General features: G+C 43.7%; 2 protein-coding genes across 4 annotated transcripts; both read left to right on the forward strand.

Annotated features, from left to right (window-relative positions):
• The first annotated feature begins 757 nt into the window (after positions 1-757).
• LOC127317155 (varicose-related protein) lies at positions 758-8,844 on the forward strand. 3 transcript variants are annotated; one of them, XM_051347676.2, is made up of 14 exons: positions 758-1,571; positions 2,286-2,335; positions 2,531-2,684; positions 2,759-2,977; positions 3,419-3,547; positions 3,911-4,448; positions 4,545-4,769; positions 4,857-5,368; positions 6,209-6,568; positions 6,639-6,758; positions 7,311-7,481; positions 7,629-7,784; positions 7,995-8,120; positions 8,293-8,844. In XM_051347676.2, the coding sequence occupies exons 1-14, from the start codon at positions 852-854 to the stop codon at positions 8,599-8,601; spliced, it is 3,789 nt and encodes a 1,262-aa protein (XP_051203636.1). In that variant the 5' UTR covers positions 758-851; the 3' UTR covers positions 8,602-8,844. The 3 variants fall into 3 exon arrangements, with proteins under 3 accessions (XP_051203636.1, XP_051203635.1, XP_051203637.1); XM_051347675.2 differs by having other exon boundaries at positions 4,545-5,368; XM_051347677.2 differs by having other exon boundaries at positions 4,545-5,245.
• Positions 8,845-11,055: 2,211 nt separating this feature from the next.
• Positions 11,056-13,952, forward strand: LOC127317153 (WAT1-related protein At5g64700). Its single transcript, XM_051347672.2, has 7 exons — positions 11,056-11,373; positions 11,444-11,506; positions 12,368-12,484; positions 12,673-12,907; positions 12,988-13,146; positions 13,276-13,427; positions 13,578-13,952. The coding sequence occupies exons 1-7, from the start codon at positions 11,171-11,173 to the stop codon at positions 13,654-13,656; spliced, it is 1,008 nt and encodes a 335-aa protein (XP_051203632.1). The 5' UTR covers positions 11,056-11,170; the 3' UTR covers positions 13,657-13,952.
• Positions 13,953-15,670: the final 1,718 nt, after the last annotated feature.

Here is a 15,670-nt window from a genome sequence, read left to right on the forward strand (position 1 = left end):
GGCTGAGGATACCACTGAAAACGAAGGTACCTATGTTGTGGTGTCCTCACCAAAGATAACCTTGCAAACACAATTGGCATGGCTGTAAAAATGTGTTTTCTGTCACGAAGATGAGACAATAAAACATCTCTTCTTCCATTACCGGTTCGCTAAAGTTATATGCTTAATCATTCAGATAGGATCTAACTTACATCCACCTCGAAGCATTGCAAATATTTTTGGCAATTGACTAAATTGGGTAGAGGTCAGGTTTAAAAATCTTATCAGAGTGGGAGCGATCGCCGTTATTTGGTCGCTATGGCTATGCAGAAATGATAAGGTTTTTAATGACAAAAACTCTTCTCTTATGCAGGTAATTTACCGGTCTACGGCTACGCTCCGTTCATGGTCGTCGCTTCAGCGCGCGGAGAACCACGACCTATTTACGGAGGTGTCTACACGATTGGAGAATTCGACCAAGAAGTTTATGACCCAACATGGGTGACTGCATAGTCTGCGCATTGCGGCTCCTATTCAATGATAGATTTTTGTTTCTCGTTACATTTCATTAAGAACTTAAGTTGTAAACTTCTTGAACGGCTGTGTACATCCTATCTATGCAGAGGTCGGATGTATTACGTCAAAACTTTTGAGTAATAAGCGTCTTTTTCGAAAAAGGAGTATCTCAATACACTGATCTTTTCTAATTCTACATTTTTAAAACCATTTTGCTGAGGTAACTACTGCAGTAGTCTATGTAATTCACCATTCTTCCCCAAAATCCCAGTAAACCGCAAAAACCACCAGGAAGAGGAGCCGTCTTCTTCCTTCCTCGCATACTCCAGATCCATCTCCCCTTCGAGCGGCCTCCCATGGCGTCGCCGTCGGGGAACCCTAACCCTACCTCGAGCGCCCCCTTCGAGCTCGCCAGCCTTTTCAACCCTCCCGCAAACCCCACAACCGTCCCGAGTCCCACCGGCATCTTCCCGGGCGCCCCGCCCGGCGCTCCGATGGCCTCGGCCCCGCCAGGACCCTACTCCTACCCGCCGGCGACGCCGCCCTTCCACCGCAACCCCTACCTCCCCTACCCGCCCGATCCCACCAGCGCCGCCCACTTCCCAGCCGCCGCCTACACGAACCCTAACCCCACTCCAAACCCTCTCCCTGTCCCCAACCCCGGACCCAACCCGAGCGCCCGGCTCATGCAGTTGCTGGGCAACGCCCACCTCGAGCCCACGTCGTCGCCTTCAGACTTCTCCTCCGGGGTGCCGGCGGGGATGCCGTCCGCGCCGCCGGCGAGGATGCCGTCCGCGCCGCCGGCGAGGATGGCCAGCAGCAAGATGCCCCGGGGCAGGCTGCTGGGGCCCGGGGACAGGGCCGTGCACGACGTCGACTCTCGGCTGCCCGGGGAGACGCGGCCGCCGCAGCTGGAGGTGACGCCCATCACCAAGTACACGTCCGACCCGGGGTTGGTGCTGGGCCGGCAGATCGCTGTGAACCGGAACTACATCGTGTACGGCCTCAAGATGGGCAACATACGCGTGCTCAACATCAACACCGCGCTCCGCTCGCTCCTCCGTGGGCACACACAGGTATGTCTGCTGCTGTGGATTGATCATGCGAGGAGAATTTGATTTGATGTCGCTTACTTTTGAGCGTTCAAGTGTTTGTTGGAGTCGGCCATGTTATTAGTGGGTTAAGGTGGACTGCAGATTTGTTGCTTTGTGCCTGAGCTCCGCAAGCATTAATTAGTACCTGCGAGGAAACCATGTGTGCTATCGTATTGACTGTATATTCATCTCCGCAAGCATAAACTGGATACAGATGTTGAAAAAAAACTAGATACAGATTTTTTTCATCAGAAAACGCCCACAGTTGCATAGGTACCTCACAAAATATGTGAATCTCAAAGCACGAACCGGCGCTGGATCTAGGGTTGTGTCTTATGATGACAGTATGTTATACTTCAGGGCAAAGGCTTAAGTATTAACTATGCGTGGGTGAAGTATGAATTGGAAGGTTATATTGTCAAATGAAATAATGTGGTCAGTACATACAGCAGAAAGCCAAAGGGAATAGTGAATGTAGTTGCTACATAAATCAGGTCGGAGGTTATTAATCAGTCATTTTTATACCTCACTGAATTCGTTCTTATTTCTCATACTGATGTGGAGCATTTGTCATCATACTTAGAATCTGAAGCTAATCATATCTGATTTTTTGTTCGTTCCATATTTTGTTGATTTTATTTAGCGCGAAGGTGCATTTCCTTGTTATGTTTAGCATCCTTATTTTGTTTGCTGCAGAGGGTGACAGACATGGCTTTCTTTGCAGAAGATGTCCATCGTTTAGCAAGGTACTTTTACTTTTAGGGTACTTCTGTTGGATTACTGTGTGGCTGTGCTGGCATTTTAATTGGATTAAAATGAACATCTAGCGGGTGTAGTGGCCTCCCACCATAACTTTGGTTTCCTCTCTTTCTCTCTCTCTATCTCTCTCTCTCTCACGAACACACACACGCACAATTAAGATTCGTTTTGTTTGCCTGCAGTGCAAGTGTGGATGGGCGTATATATGTCTGGAAGATTGACGAGGGACCAGATGATGAAAATAAACCACAGATCACAGGAAAGATTGAAATTGCCATCCAGATAGGAGATGCTGAAATTTACCATCCAAGAATATGCTGGCACTCCCATAAGCAAGTAGAGCCTCATCGCCTGTCACTTTCAGTGTCTTCACTGATTTTCTGTTAATGACTCATGCAACTATCCTGTAGGAAATTCTGTTTATTGGAATTGGGAACTGCGTCTTAAGAATAGATACAACTAAAGTGGGAAGAGGAAGAGACTTCAATGTAGAAGAGCCTCTTAAATGCACACTTGACAAGCTGATTGATGGTGTGTACTTGGTTGGTAAACATGACGGGGATGTCACTGATCTGTCTTTATCTCAATGGATGACTACCCGTCTGGCTTCAGCATCAAAAGATGGCACGGTTTGTGCAATACATCCTGTTCTTGGTTAAGAAACATATACCCCATCATAGGCAATAGCACAGGAAAGAAATGCTTTACAAATCAAATGATCATGCACACTGCCACACTCTTCTTAAAATTATGTACAATTGCAGTCAAATTCAGATTCCATTTATTTTCACTTCTATAGTGTCCAAAATGTCTGAATATGCTGTCAACCTTCCATGCTCCACTGCAAGCTGTATGCTACTAATGCATGCTACGATTTCTGAGCTTAGTTAAGTTACTTTTGTTATCCTCCTGGACATGGACAAAACTGCTGTCCCTCATAAATTTTTTCTTTGAGGATGAACGATCAGGGGACAACTTACCTGTTTTCTTGTTGGCACCATGTAATCAACAGAAACACACTCTGAATTTGTAAATGCAATTTATAATGTGTACTGTTTATTTTTTGGCAGGTAAAAATCTGGGATGATCGCAGAGCATTGCCTCTATCTGTGATTAAACCACATGATGGTAAAGCTGTTTACTCAGTTTCTTTCCTTACGGCACCTGAGCAACCAAATCATATAAATCTTGTTACAGCGGTATGCATTCCTCTACATCTTCACATTTTTAACTACTACATTTTCTGTCATCATTAATCACCTTCAGCGGACATGTTATTCTGCTATACAATGTATACTTATATAACACAGTTGCCCGGTTCAAATAATGCTGAAAGGATCACTGTTTTCTAATAACTGTTAAGATAATTCACAATCGAATTGTAAACGGAACAATGTTTTTTCTTAATGTGCATTGGCTTTATTTTTTCAATATATTTTTATGATAAACTATGTGTGCAATTTCTATGATTGCATACTTGGAAAGTAAGCTTGCATATGCATCTTCATTTAGCATACATCTTCATTGTGATGGGAACATACTAAACTTTGTTAATATTGCAGGGCCCTCTCAATCGAGAAGTTAAAATCTGGGCTTCCTCTGATAAGGAAGGTTGGTTGTTGCCAAGTGAGTCTGAGACTTGGAGATGCACTCAAGCTCTGGAACTTGTGAGTTCTCTGGAACATAAGCACGAGGAAGCATTTTTCAACCAAGTAGCAGTGTTGCCACAAGCTAGCCTTATTTTGCTTGCGAATGCCAAAAAGAATGCTATATATGCTGTCCATGTTGAATATGGCCCAGATCCTGTTTCTACTCGGTTGGACTATATAGCGGATTTCACAGTTGCAATGCCTATTTTAAGTCTGACGGGAACATACGGAAGCCAACCAGATGGTGAACAAGTCGTGCAAGTATATTGTGTCCAGACAATGGCTATTCAGCAGTATGGTCTGGAGGTATCACTCTGTTTGCCTCCTACAGCTGATAATACTAGTCTTGGTAGGGATCCGGTTCTTTCACATGTATATGACAGACCTCTAGAAGTGGCATCGGTGGAGTCATCCTCAGGAACCAAACCATTGAGTGATCATCAGGGCACAGGTAATGCCATATTAACTTTGCATACTATTTGTTCAGTTAATTCATATGCTTCTGAGGTTGGTGGTGATCTCTCATCTCCGCTATCTGTTTATGCAGATGCTGATACTACTGCTCATGTTCCATCCTTGACTCCTACATCAAACATGAATAATGCTGGATCTAGTGCCGATCCTTCAAAAGGTCCATCTCTTGGTGATCATGACGGGGATCAGTCATCTTTTGATTATTCGAGTAAGAAAGTGATCAATGGTGACGGTACAAGTGGGCAAGGAGCATTTGGCAGGGAGGATAGCGTCGGGAAGGAAGACCCAACAGGCCAAGGTGAGGCTACAGTTTCGGATGCTCACTCCACGTTTAACGGCAGAGTGAAAGCCACACACTTGATTACCCCATCTGAAATTATTTCAGGTGTGATCCCATCTGCTGAAACAACTGCGAAAGGCAGCCCACATAATGTAGAAGTGGAGTCAAAACATGTGGTTGAGAAAAAACCAGATCAAAATGTTAAATTTGAGGCTGCTAAGGAGACCCAAATTGTTCATGAGAAAATGGAGAGACTGAACATGTCTTCGGAGCGATCTGTAGAGTCAATCAGTGAACGGTCAGTAACAACTGACAAGTACAACGTGGACGACTTCCAAAGATCAGATCCCATGCTTTCGAAACAACATTCCGGTGCTGGGGATGGAAATGTTCAAAGTAGAACAACTGAAGTTCCTGAGAAAACTGATGTCTCTGTTGCTTCAAGGAACTTGCAGTTACCTGCAGCTACCATACAGAAAGTTCTGCATCCTCAGGTCTCTGGGCAGTTGTCTCCTCTTACAAGCAGTTTCAACTCTAATGATTCCTCTCCAAGCAATGCAAACCCTGCAATTGATTCCGCCTCGCAAGTAGCTGCTATTCAAGGAACATTGCACCAGGTTGTTAAACTAGAAGTTTCTTTACCCTAGTGTTGAAACTTGCCTGACGTTGTAGGTGCTGGTACATCACAATAGTTGTAAGAAATTTGCTAATACTGTAACTTAATTAAAAGGAAAAATTGTTAGATAAATTGTGTAGTAGTTGATGAAAATTTATACCTGATTTATCAGTACGGAAAATGCTGTTGTTATACCAACTCACCCATTTCGCTGTTATGGTCAAAGTAATTTAAACTGCTGTAGCTTAGCTGTCAGCTTGGCTTTGTTAAGCTAGGAGGATGAGACTGTCAGTCTTACCGTTAAGTAAACTACACGCGGTTCTCCCCTAAAGTAAAGGAAATGACAGTTCTTTCGTGTACCTAAATAAACGTGTACCTCATGTCAATTCATAAGCTTGAATAAAGATTTAAACCTGTGTTGCGCGTTGCAAAACATTGCTGAGCCGTATCAACTTCTGGGGACCATTGCTCTTTAATTGCTTCTAATAACACCTTTGGACAATGCCATTGTGCGGTGCTTGAATACAGCAACATTCTAGTAAATGTTGTTAAACATCCTGGCTGTGTAGTCAACATTCTAGTTCCTAAGTTAGCCACTGTCCATCATATAAAACTGTAAACTTTATTTAACCAATATTAAGCTCTAATTGGTCTCACTTTACACCTTCCTAGATCTATATTAATTTTTAATTATTCATGTGTTCATGTTGTGCCATAAGGGCATATTTTTTTTATTACTTGATGCCATGTAAGGGCGGCAGAATTTTTTATTGCGCAAAAATGGTATTGAACCAATTGTGATGCAAGACATTGATATTAACAATTTCTGTTCACATTGCAGCTTATGGCCATGCAAACTGACATGCAAAAGCAGCTGAACACAATTGTGTCTGCTCCTATTGCAAAGGAAGGCAAAAGGATCGAGACATCACTAGGGCGTAACTTGGAGAAGTCCGTAAAGGCCAACGTTGATGCCATGTGGGCCCGTTTCCAGGAGGAAAATGCAAGGCATGAAAAGGCTGAGAAAGAGCGAACACAGCAGTTTGCTACTCTAATCACAACCTCTATAAACAAGGATATTCCTGCTATGCTGGAGAAGTCATTGAAGAAAGAAATATCTTCACTGGGAACCAATGTTGCACGGACAACAGTACCTATCATTGAGAAGTCCTTGTCTTCTGCTGTTTCTGATTCACTTCAGGTAGTGGCTATTTTCTTGCTGTCCCTTATATTCTAATTTCCTCTATATTCATATTTCCCCCACATTCCAGAAAGTTCTCGGTGAAAAGGTGGTGAATCAGCTGGATAAGTCTATAAGTACGAAACTTGAAGCTACAGTGACCAAGCAGATCCAAACACAGTTCCATACATCAGTTAGGCAGGCTCTTCAGGTATGTATCTTCGGCACATATATGTGATCCTTGTAGATCATTAGCAGTGAAGCTGGTAATGCCAAATGGAACATGGTAATCATGATACTATGTTTATTCTGACTTGACTTGTTTTCTGAGTTATATATTTAGGATTGTATGGTTGCTTGAATGAACCCATAAATGACAGGATTGTGTATGATGGAGTTACTTTTAGTTGTTCTATTGGGAAGATCATATGTGCATGCAATGGATAAGATAATGATTTTTGTGACCAGATTGGTCGCATGGTGCCATGTAGCATGGGCTATTCCTCATGGACACACATGCCTTCACTCAAAATATTGTACCTAGCTAATTTAGTCAGCCAAGAACAATGAAATTTACTATTTTAGCAACCAAACAGTATCTTGCATATCCAACCCCAATGTATACAACATAATACATACAAAATGCGATCTCATCCTGGCACCAAGCAGCTTCCTACATACTCCTATCTGGAATGGGTTATGCATGATCATGGTGCAATAAAATATGCAGGATCAACATATTCTTTCGATTTGATCCCTGCAGGATTCTTTACGGTCAAGCTTTGAGTCATCGGTTATCCCAGCATTTGAACAATCTTGTAAAACAATGTTCGAGCAAGTGGACAGTGCATTCCAGAAAGGTATGTCCGAGCATGGTGCTGCTATCCAGCAGCGGGTCGCAGCAGGACATACTCCACTGGCACAAACACTAAGGGTATGCTTGCAAGCCTTTGTTGTGCTCTTATTGCACGTGGTGCCATAGGCACAGAAATGCGGAACACACAAGCCGACTTACAGTATACAATTTTTCCCATACGCTGAGTAATGCTAATGCTTGCCTTTTTCATTTGAATTATTTCAGGAAACAATCAATTCAGCATCATCAATTACACAGAGTCTTACATCAGAGCTACTTGATGGCCAGCGCAAGCTTTTGGCACTAGTTGCATCGGGGAACCCAATATCACATAATAGTGTTTTGCAGCCTACTAATGGTCCAGCGCCTAAGCTCCCTGAGGTACTAAATACTGTCACTCTAGATTTGCTAAAACGACTTATATTATGGAATGGAGGTAGTAATTTTTTCACACCCTCTAGGTTTTTCCTGTTTGCTTTTGTATTCATCTCTGGTGAATAGGTGTTAACTTCCCACCCCTCAGATGTTTTGTGTGTTCTTGTGAATGAAACATCAAAACATTTGGTTTACTGGTTTTAATTGCTGTTTCAGGTTGATGTTCCACTTGACCCGCTGAAGGAGCTTAGCAGACTAATATCTGAGCGTAAATTTGACGAAGCGTTTACAATGGCTCTTCAAAGAAGTGATCTCTTCATGGTGTCTTGGTTATGCTCTCAGGTATCAGCCACATTTAAATTTTAAAACGTCTTTAGGAATATTTCTCATTCTCTTGTCGCTTGAACAAATCAACACGTCTATAAAGTACAAACTTGTTTTCCATTCCACGAAGAAGCAACTTTCACCAGGTCACCAGTTGCGGATCCTGATACTCTACTACCCTTTCTACCAGGTTGATTTGCAAGGGTTGTGTACGCTGAACCCGGTGCCTCTAAACCAATGGGTGCTTCTAGCCCTTCTCCAGCAGCTAGCATGCGACATAGGCAACGACACCCCCGTGAAGCTTCAGTGGATGAAGGCCGTCGGCATGGCGATCCAACCAGCAGATCAGACGATTGCCGTCCATGTGAGGCCGATATTCGAGCAGGTCTATGGCGTGTTGGCCCACCAGCAGTCGTTGCCGGGAATCAGTCCGCTGGAAGCAAACGACATCCGCCTGATGATGCATGTGATCAACTCGGTGCTGCTGAGCTACAAGTAAATGTATGGCAGGTTATGAGCCATGTATGGGCTGTACCTGCGTCCTTGTACAGAAAAGATTTTGGAAAGCGTAAGGCTAGTATGCTTTTGCCAGGGAGGCCTGAGCACTGTACCTAGTAAGGCTAGTAGGTTGTGAGGTGATGTAAATTGGTTCTGTTCTAGGTCTATATCGAGCTTCGCTTTCCATGCAGGATTTGGTGCAGTGTTTGCCATGGTTATATTCATATACTCCAACCGACTGAAACTCGTTTTTTGCTCTTGGTCTGGATGCTCACACTATCTGAACGGGCCACTTGCTTCAATATTGGCAGCATCACCCTATTTGTTGTACATCTGCTGAATATATGTTACAGTGCTCGTGGCACACCTGGCATTTATTTTGACTCGACCGTTTCTTTTTCGGTGGTACTGATGGAGGCCCAGTTATCTGGACGAAGCCCAACAGCTCAGCTGGTACCACAGTGCAATTGAACATGCCCAAGAACCCGTCACTGACCCCCTTTCTGTCCCCTACCCATCACCGAAAAGTGCACTGCCTTCTAGGTTTCTCCCCAACCTGGACAGCCTCAAGATCAATGGTAGATGCACGACATTCCGGTACATTTGCTATTGTGCGGTGCAGCACCATACCGATGAAGAATGCTGGTGTGGGGGGAACATGTCATCGAGGTGCCCATGTCTTGTCAGGGGGGGGGGGGGGGGGGTGGATGGAGCCTCACGGTGTTGCGCTTATGGTAGCCGATGAGGTTGCCGAAGTCTTCATAGCTGAGACCTGTCCGAGCACATGACTTCGGGCTCATCTTGCAGCTCGCGGGAGCATGTGGGTGGCGGTCGTCTTGCTCCTGAAAGACAAGATCCAACCGTCAAGAACATGAGCCGCAGCGACCACTGCGGCTGCTTGGCCGGCAGCGATGGTGTGGGCGAGACCTGGCACCGCTCCAAGATGGTCACATACTGGGGAGTTGCGCTGACGTCAACTTATGAAACATGGATAATTAATGTAAAGCAAATTTAGAGGATTATTGTTGAAGTGATGGTCGTGACAATTCACGAAGTTAGAAACTTCAGCTAGGCATTTATGAGGGAGACGATCAAAATGCATCTTTGACTGCTATATGAGCATGACGTTTTCAAAACAAGGAGGTAGTTAAATATAGAAGCAGTTGTACCATGCTTAGCACCAAAAAGGCTAGCAAATAAGATAAAATTAGTGACCAAGTTTCTACAACAACATAAGCGATGAAGATACAATTGGCAATAGAAGATGAAATATCTTTTTTTTAGAGCAAGGAAGATGAAACATCCCTAACACTATGAGATTGAAGGTTGTGTGAGATTCGAACATTTAACCTTGAGGTCCTTTCCGTATCAGGGATTTTTCACACTGCCTCTGTTCTTGTATACAAGGTCACAAACTCGTATTTTAGGTACTAAGAAAACAAAGCCAACTAATAAATATCACGATTAATTGTATGGAAATGGTCTTGTGTTCCGGGATAACTAAACATATTGCACGTGAGCCTCTTTCTCTATGAATACAATATTCACATTAATAGCACCATACTATGAGGTAAAGATCTAATCAAGTTTTTTCGATTGATGTTCGTGGCCTTGTATAGATGCAACTTTTTTTAATAATGCTCTTGTAATCAAGAATAGATGGAGTACATACAACACACTAGTAAAAGAATATCTAGAAAAGTAGGGGTACTAAAGCAACTCTAACAGACACCGTAAAGGTGATCAAACCCTTAAAATAACCAACTTTTACAGTTTTGGTAAAAAAATTGATTCCCGTAAAACTCGACTGACCCGTAATTTTTTTTATAAGGGCAGTGTGTATTCACGCCCTAGAACTTGTATTCACAGTTTGAGAGGGAATTTTACCAGTGCCTGTAAACCGGTCAGTTCTTCGCGGGAGGGAAGTTTCAGGCCGCCTGTTGCTGTTCCACCGTGGGACTCGCCCGAATCCGGTCAACTTCTGCCGCCTCTTCTTGTCTCCGTCGCGTCGGCCTTAGAGCTCATCTCTATCGTGGCCAGGTCGGCCATGGAGCTTGTCTCCGTGTCTCCAAATTGGGGCAAAACCGGGACGGCCATGGTCAACCAGTAACAAGTGCCAGCAGGTTCTATGCAAGCCACATAATAAGTTCCAATACATGGTTTTCCAAGAAAAGCTATTTCTGTGTCAAAGGATTACGGCAGGTTGTAGATTAACAGATGTGGTTTTCTCAGCTCAACATCGTGGCTTAACTAACACCGAATTTTCTAATAATCCAGCAACATAGAGAACGTGAAGCACACGGGGACACGGTTTGGACTTCCAAGCCGTGTTTGCATGCACGCACCGACTCCTTCATTTTCCTTCCCAAAGAACCATTCTTTATTTTTCCCCCTCATGTGCAACATGATGTATGCATGCCCTAGTGCCCCTGACAACATAGGCACCAAACTCGTTACCCCCAAAATTGGGCACATATATATGGATCACTTTCTCAGTCAGTTACCTGTAGCATTCTCCTAGTAAGCTAGGCTCACCCTTTGCACACGATCGACTTGGACCTTGGATCGGGATGGACATCAATGTTGGCCCGACGACGGCCTCGGCGGGGTGGAAGACGCCCTTGTCCATGGTGCTGGTGCAGCTCTTCAACACGGGGATGATCCTGCTGTCCAAGGTGTCCATTGGCGGCGGCATGTTCATCTTCAGCCTTCTCGCCTACCGCAGCTTCTTCGGCGCCGTCTTCATCCTCCCCTTTGCGCTCGTCTACGAGAGGTATTCACGCCTACCATTCATGCATCATTGGATCAAGAAAAGACGATGGGTTTATTCCATTTCGTTGCAGGGGAAAGTGGAGGGACATGAGCTGGAGAGCGTTCGGATTTATATTCTTCAACGCGTTTATCGGGTATATGTTCACGCGTCCGTAATCATTTGATGTTTTTCACTTCCTGTTACAACGGTGGTTTTTCTGTTTCCTTTTCTGTTGAAATTGTGCGTCTCCATTTTTTGAACAGGTTCAGAATGTTGTTTGGACAGGTCGATCTCCTGCTTAAATTTTCGTTAGATTATTCACCAGCTATTCATAGTGAAATGTTGTAGTGATTATAATAGGATCTACTGTATGTATATACAATGGCTTTATTACAAAAAGAAGGCAACTGGTCTTTAGAAAAAATGACGGCAGCTTTAACAGTGCGGGTTCAACTTTCAGAAAAGCAAAACCAACTTAAATTTCGAGAAACACCAAAGTATGGTTAAGCTAATACCTAGCATGTATTATATCCTTTTGGTGGAAAATATATCTATGGACTAAATGAGATGACCAGCTGTTAGGATACGTGAAACCGTTAAAACTCTCTCCATTTTACAGTACCATGTGTTCTGGGTTTAGTCAGAAAAAGAGAAAACATGAACAACTATAATACCAAAGGCGTTTGAGTTTAGGCGGGGAGTAGGTTGTACTGGAATTGTACAGAAACATGCCTCAACACTAAATGCAGATAATGTGGGAATTTTTTTTTCATTATTTTAATAGTTTCGATTTATGTTGTGGATGGTGACATTTGTTTTACATATTTGGTCAAACATACTATAAAAAGTTTGACTTTAACGATACCCGGAATGTGGTTGGCTTATCACGATGCTCGACTGTCTCTACATTTTTGTTAAATTTTCTGGGCGAACACCATATCTACTCGTAATTGCTAAAAAAATGAACTTATTATATCATGCCTTTTCTCACATGGTGTCACGTCATGTTACGCAGGTACTCTGTCCCTTTGAGTCTATACTACTATGGCCTCCGGGATACCACGGCATCTTATGCCGTCATCTTTCTAAATATAATTCCTCTGGTCACGTTCGTGATCTCCTTAGTTCTCAGGTGCATAATTTATCTCAATTTCACGTTCATGATATGACCATACTGCAACTATAAATTTTAACATAACATGTGCTAAGACTCATTTTTTGAAGTGACAACTTCAAGCCACATAGCATTCCAGTCATCCAGTGTACAAACTTGAGACCAGTTCTATTTCGCTGAAACATGAATATGTTTGAACATGTCAGAATGGAGACCATGCAAATTTGCAGTGCAGCAGGGTCGCTTAAGATAGTAGGTGTTTTCCTCTCTGTTGGAGGCACCATGCTTATCAGCCTTTACAAGGGCAAGACGCTCCATCTCTGGAGTCCAATATTTGAGTACCATAAGGACAAACAATTGGAGGTGGCAAGCAATCAGCTAAGAGGGACAATCATCTTGGTTGCCAGCAGCTTCGCCTTCGCTTGCTGGTACATAATTCAGGTAACCCTCAATACCAGTCCTTCTTTCTATGCCCACCCTGTACTCACAGCGAGAGTAACATTTCTAATATCTTGTTGCAGTCAAAGGTTCTCAAGGTGTATCCGCACAAATACTGGTCATCCATGTTGACATGCTTAGTTGGAGGATTTCAGACAGCACTAGTTGGTATAATATTAAGAACAGACAAAAGTGCTTGGAAGCTAGGATGGGATCTGAACCTTGTGACCATTTTGTACTCGGTGAGTCATCTGATGCCACAAATATTCCTAAAAATAAACTATATTGTGAGAAGTTTTTGAAGCAATAAACCTGAAAATTCACCACAACCTTTTTTCCCTATCACCAAGTTTGAATTATTGTTGATCTAGGGAGCTCTTGCAACGGCAGCAAGATATAGTCTCAACTCGTGGGTTGTGGCTAAGCGAGGCCCAGCATATCCACCAATGTTCAGCCCATTATCAGTGGTATTCACTGTTGTCCTGTCCTCTGTCTTTATTGGGGATCATATTACAATAGGAAGGTATCTTGCTTCTCATCAAATGCTACCCATTTTTTCAAGATATCTTTATATTTTAGTGTAGTAAGTACTTTGCAATGTGTAGTCTCATTATCCTTATAATGCATTTTACTGAATAAGAACTTGATTAAACTGTTTCTTTTTTATCTGCAGCATCCTTGGAACAACAACGGTGATTGTTGGGCTCTATGTTTTCCTATGGGCAAAATCAAAAGAAGTTTGGCAAGCATGATGAATAAACTGTCAGCGGAGCTTTTGTAGGTGTAGAATATTCTTTTATCTGTAGATGTTTGTTTAGGCGTTGAAATAGTGAATTTGTCTTAGTTATCAATGTGAAAGCCTATATGAATTAGCTTGCAAACAAGAGACATTGTATTTTGTTGACGAACATCAAAGGCATTTGGCTGTAAGAACTAAGACGTATGAAACATTCATGGTAAACAAACTTGGCGGGTCTGCTCATGCCTGAGTAGGATTTGTATGTTAAGCCAAACTAAAAAATTGTACTTGATGATGTCTTCAACAATTTCAGAAACATGACTCAAGGAAGGAATGATGTATTTACAGGAGTCTAGGCTTAATCTCAATTTAATACTTGTAATAATATCTGCTAAATAAAGACAAATAATAATTTTAACATGAGACAATTATGCATGTTTGAACAATCCATGACCATTTTTTTTCGGAATGGACAATCCATGACCATGAGTGTGGTAGAGGTTAAGAGTGCGAAAGATACCATATAAACCGAACAAGTTTTGGAGAATTTCTCTTGTATGTACTCAATACGGTGCAGGCCCTCTCTTTTATACATCATAGGAGGTTTACTCATGTGGTATTGGTTCTTTTGAATCATCAACCATTATCTACACAGATAATGTTGCTTGTGTTGCATGGATGCAAACAGGATATATCAAAAGCAATATCACTGAGCATATTGACTCTAAATTGTTTTATCTCCATGAACTCTAGTCGGGGAATAAACATCTTGCAAGTCAAATCATGCGATAATCTCATTTATATGTTCAAGAAGTGATGAGGTCTAAGACCTAGTTTGTGGCCCGATCTCGCGATTGACCCAAAATCAAGAGGGGGAAAGAGGGAGGGACGGAAGAACACGAAGAACACGAAGAACAACACCACGCACGCCAACCCGATACAATCGAATCTTACCCTCGTGGCTCGATGGACCACGCCAATAGAATCAACCCGGAAGAGACGCGCGGTAGAATTCCGAGGTGAGAGATCAGTGAGGGAGATGAATCAAGGAGTGGGAGAGAGAGTGTGTAGCACTAGAATCTCACACATCCAAATCCATACATCCAACAAGGGTAGCCTTGATACAAAGGGGATCTAACCCTAGGGAGACAAAGCTCAAAGTCATGTTTAAGCCTAAATCTTGTCTGGAGAGCAGGGGTGGGCGATCTAGGCACTTATATAGGATTACAGGGCGACTCGGGTCGAAGAGGTACAAGAGAGACCGACCCAGCAAGGTCCGGTCGAGTCGGACCCGTGCGATCCGGTCAGGGGGCCGGTTGGACCGGGCCTGGGGCCGGACCATCCGGTCCAAACCGGGTGCTGGGCCGGGCGGTGACCGGGTGGGGCTCCCGGAGCCCCAGAACTGCGTCCGGTTGCAGCCGGCCTGGGATCCGGTCGGGACCGGGTGGCCCGGTCTGGGGGCCGGTTGGACCGGGTCCTGGGCCGGCCGGCTTCCTTCCTCCCTTCGCGCGCTTAGGATGACGTCGGGTCCAGCTCCATGTCCATCTTCACGTCCAGCGGCTCCTCTCCTTCTCTTGACCATGGGGTGTCCTTCCCTCCGGGGTCTTGGTGTAGTGTCGTCGAAGAGCGGGGACACATCCAACGAGACCTCTTCCCCTCCTCGGCTCCTTGACGCTTCCTTCGGGTCCTTGACGAGATTGGTACCTAATGACATATAGACATAGGTATGAGGTAGCAACCCATCCAAGGTTATGTCGAGTTCAAGTGTATAAAGGAGTGAATTCACCTCTTGGCGTATGGTTTTGGCCCGAGCTCGTGTCATTGGGCCACGAGGAGGGCTTGTCGGTTTTGAGGCGGAGGTGTCCAAAAGCCACCCCGCATCAAGAAGTCTCTACCAGATTCAACATTCCAGAAGTATTTTCGTAGAATTGGTATGTGACGGCTTCAAAAATTGCAAGAATCAAGGAAGTATCTTCCTAAATTACTCATGTTCAAAGCATCATATTACCAATTATATGTTGTATCAT

The sequence above is a fragment of the Lolium perenne genome, chromosome 7 (assembly GCF_019359855.2).
Source record: "Lolium perenne isolate Kyuss_39 chromosome 7, Kyuss_2.0, whole genome shotgun sequence".
In the NCBI taxonomy this organism is placed as follows: Eukaryota; Viridiplantae; Streptophyta; class Magnoliopsida; order Poales; family Poaceae; genus Lolium; species Lolium perenne.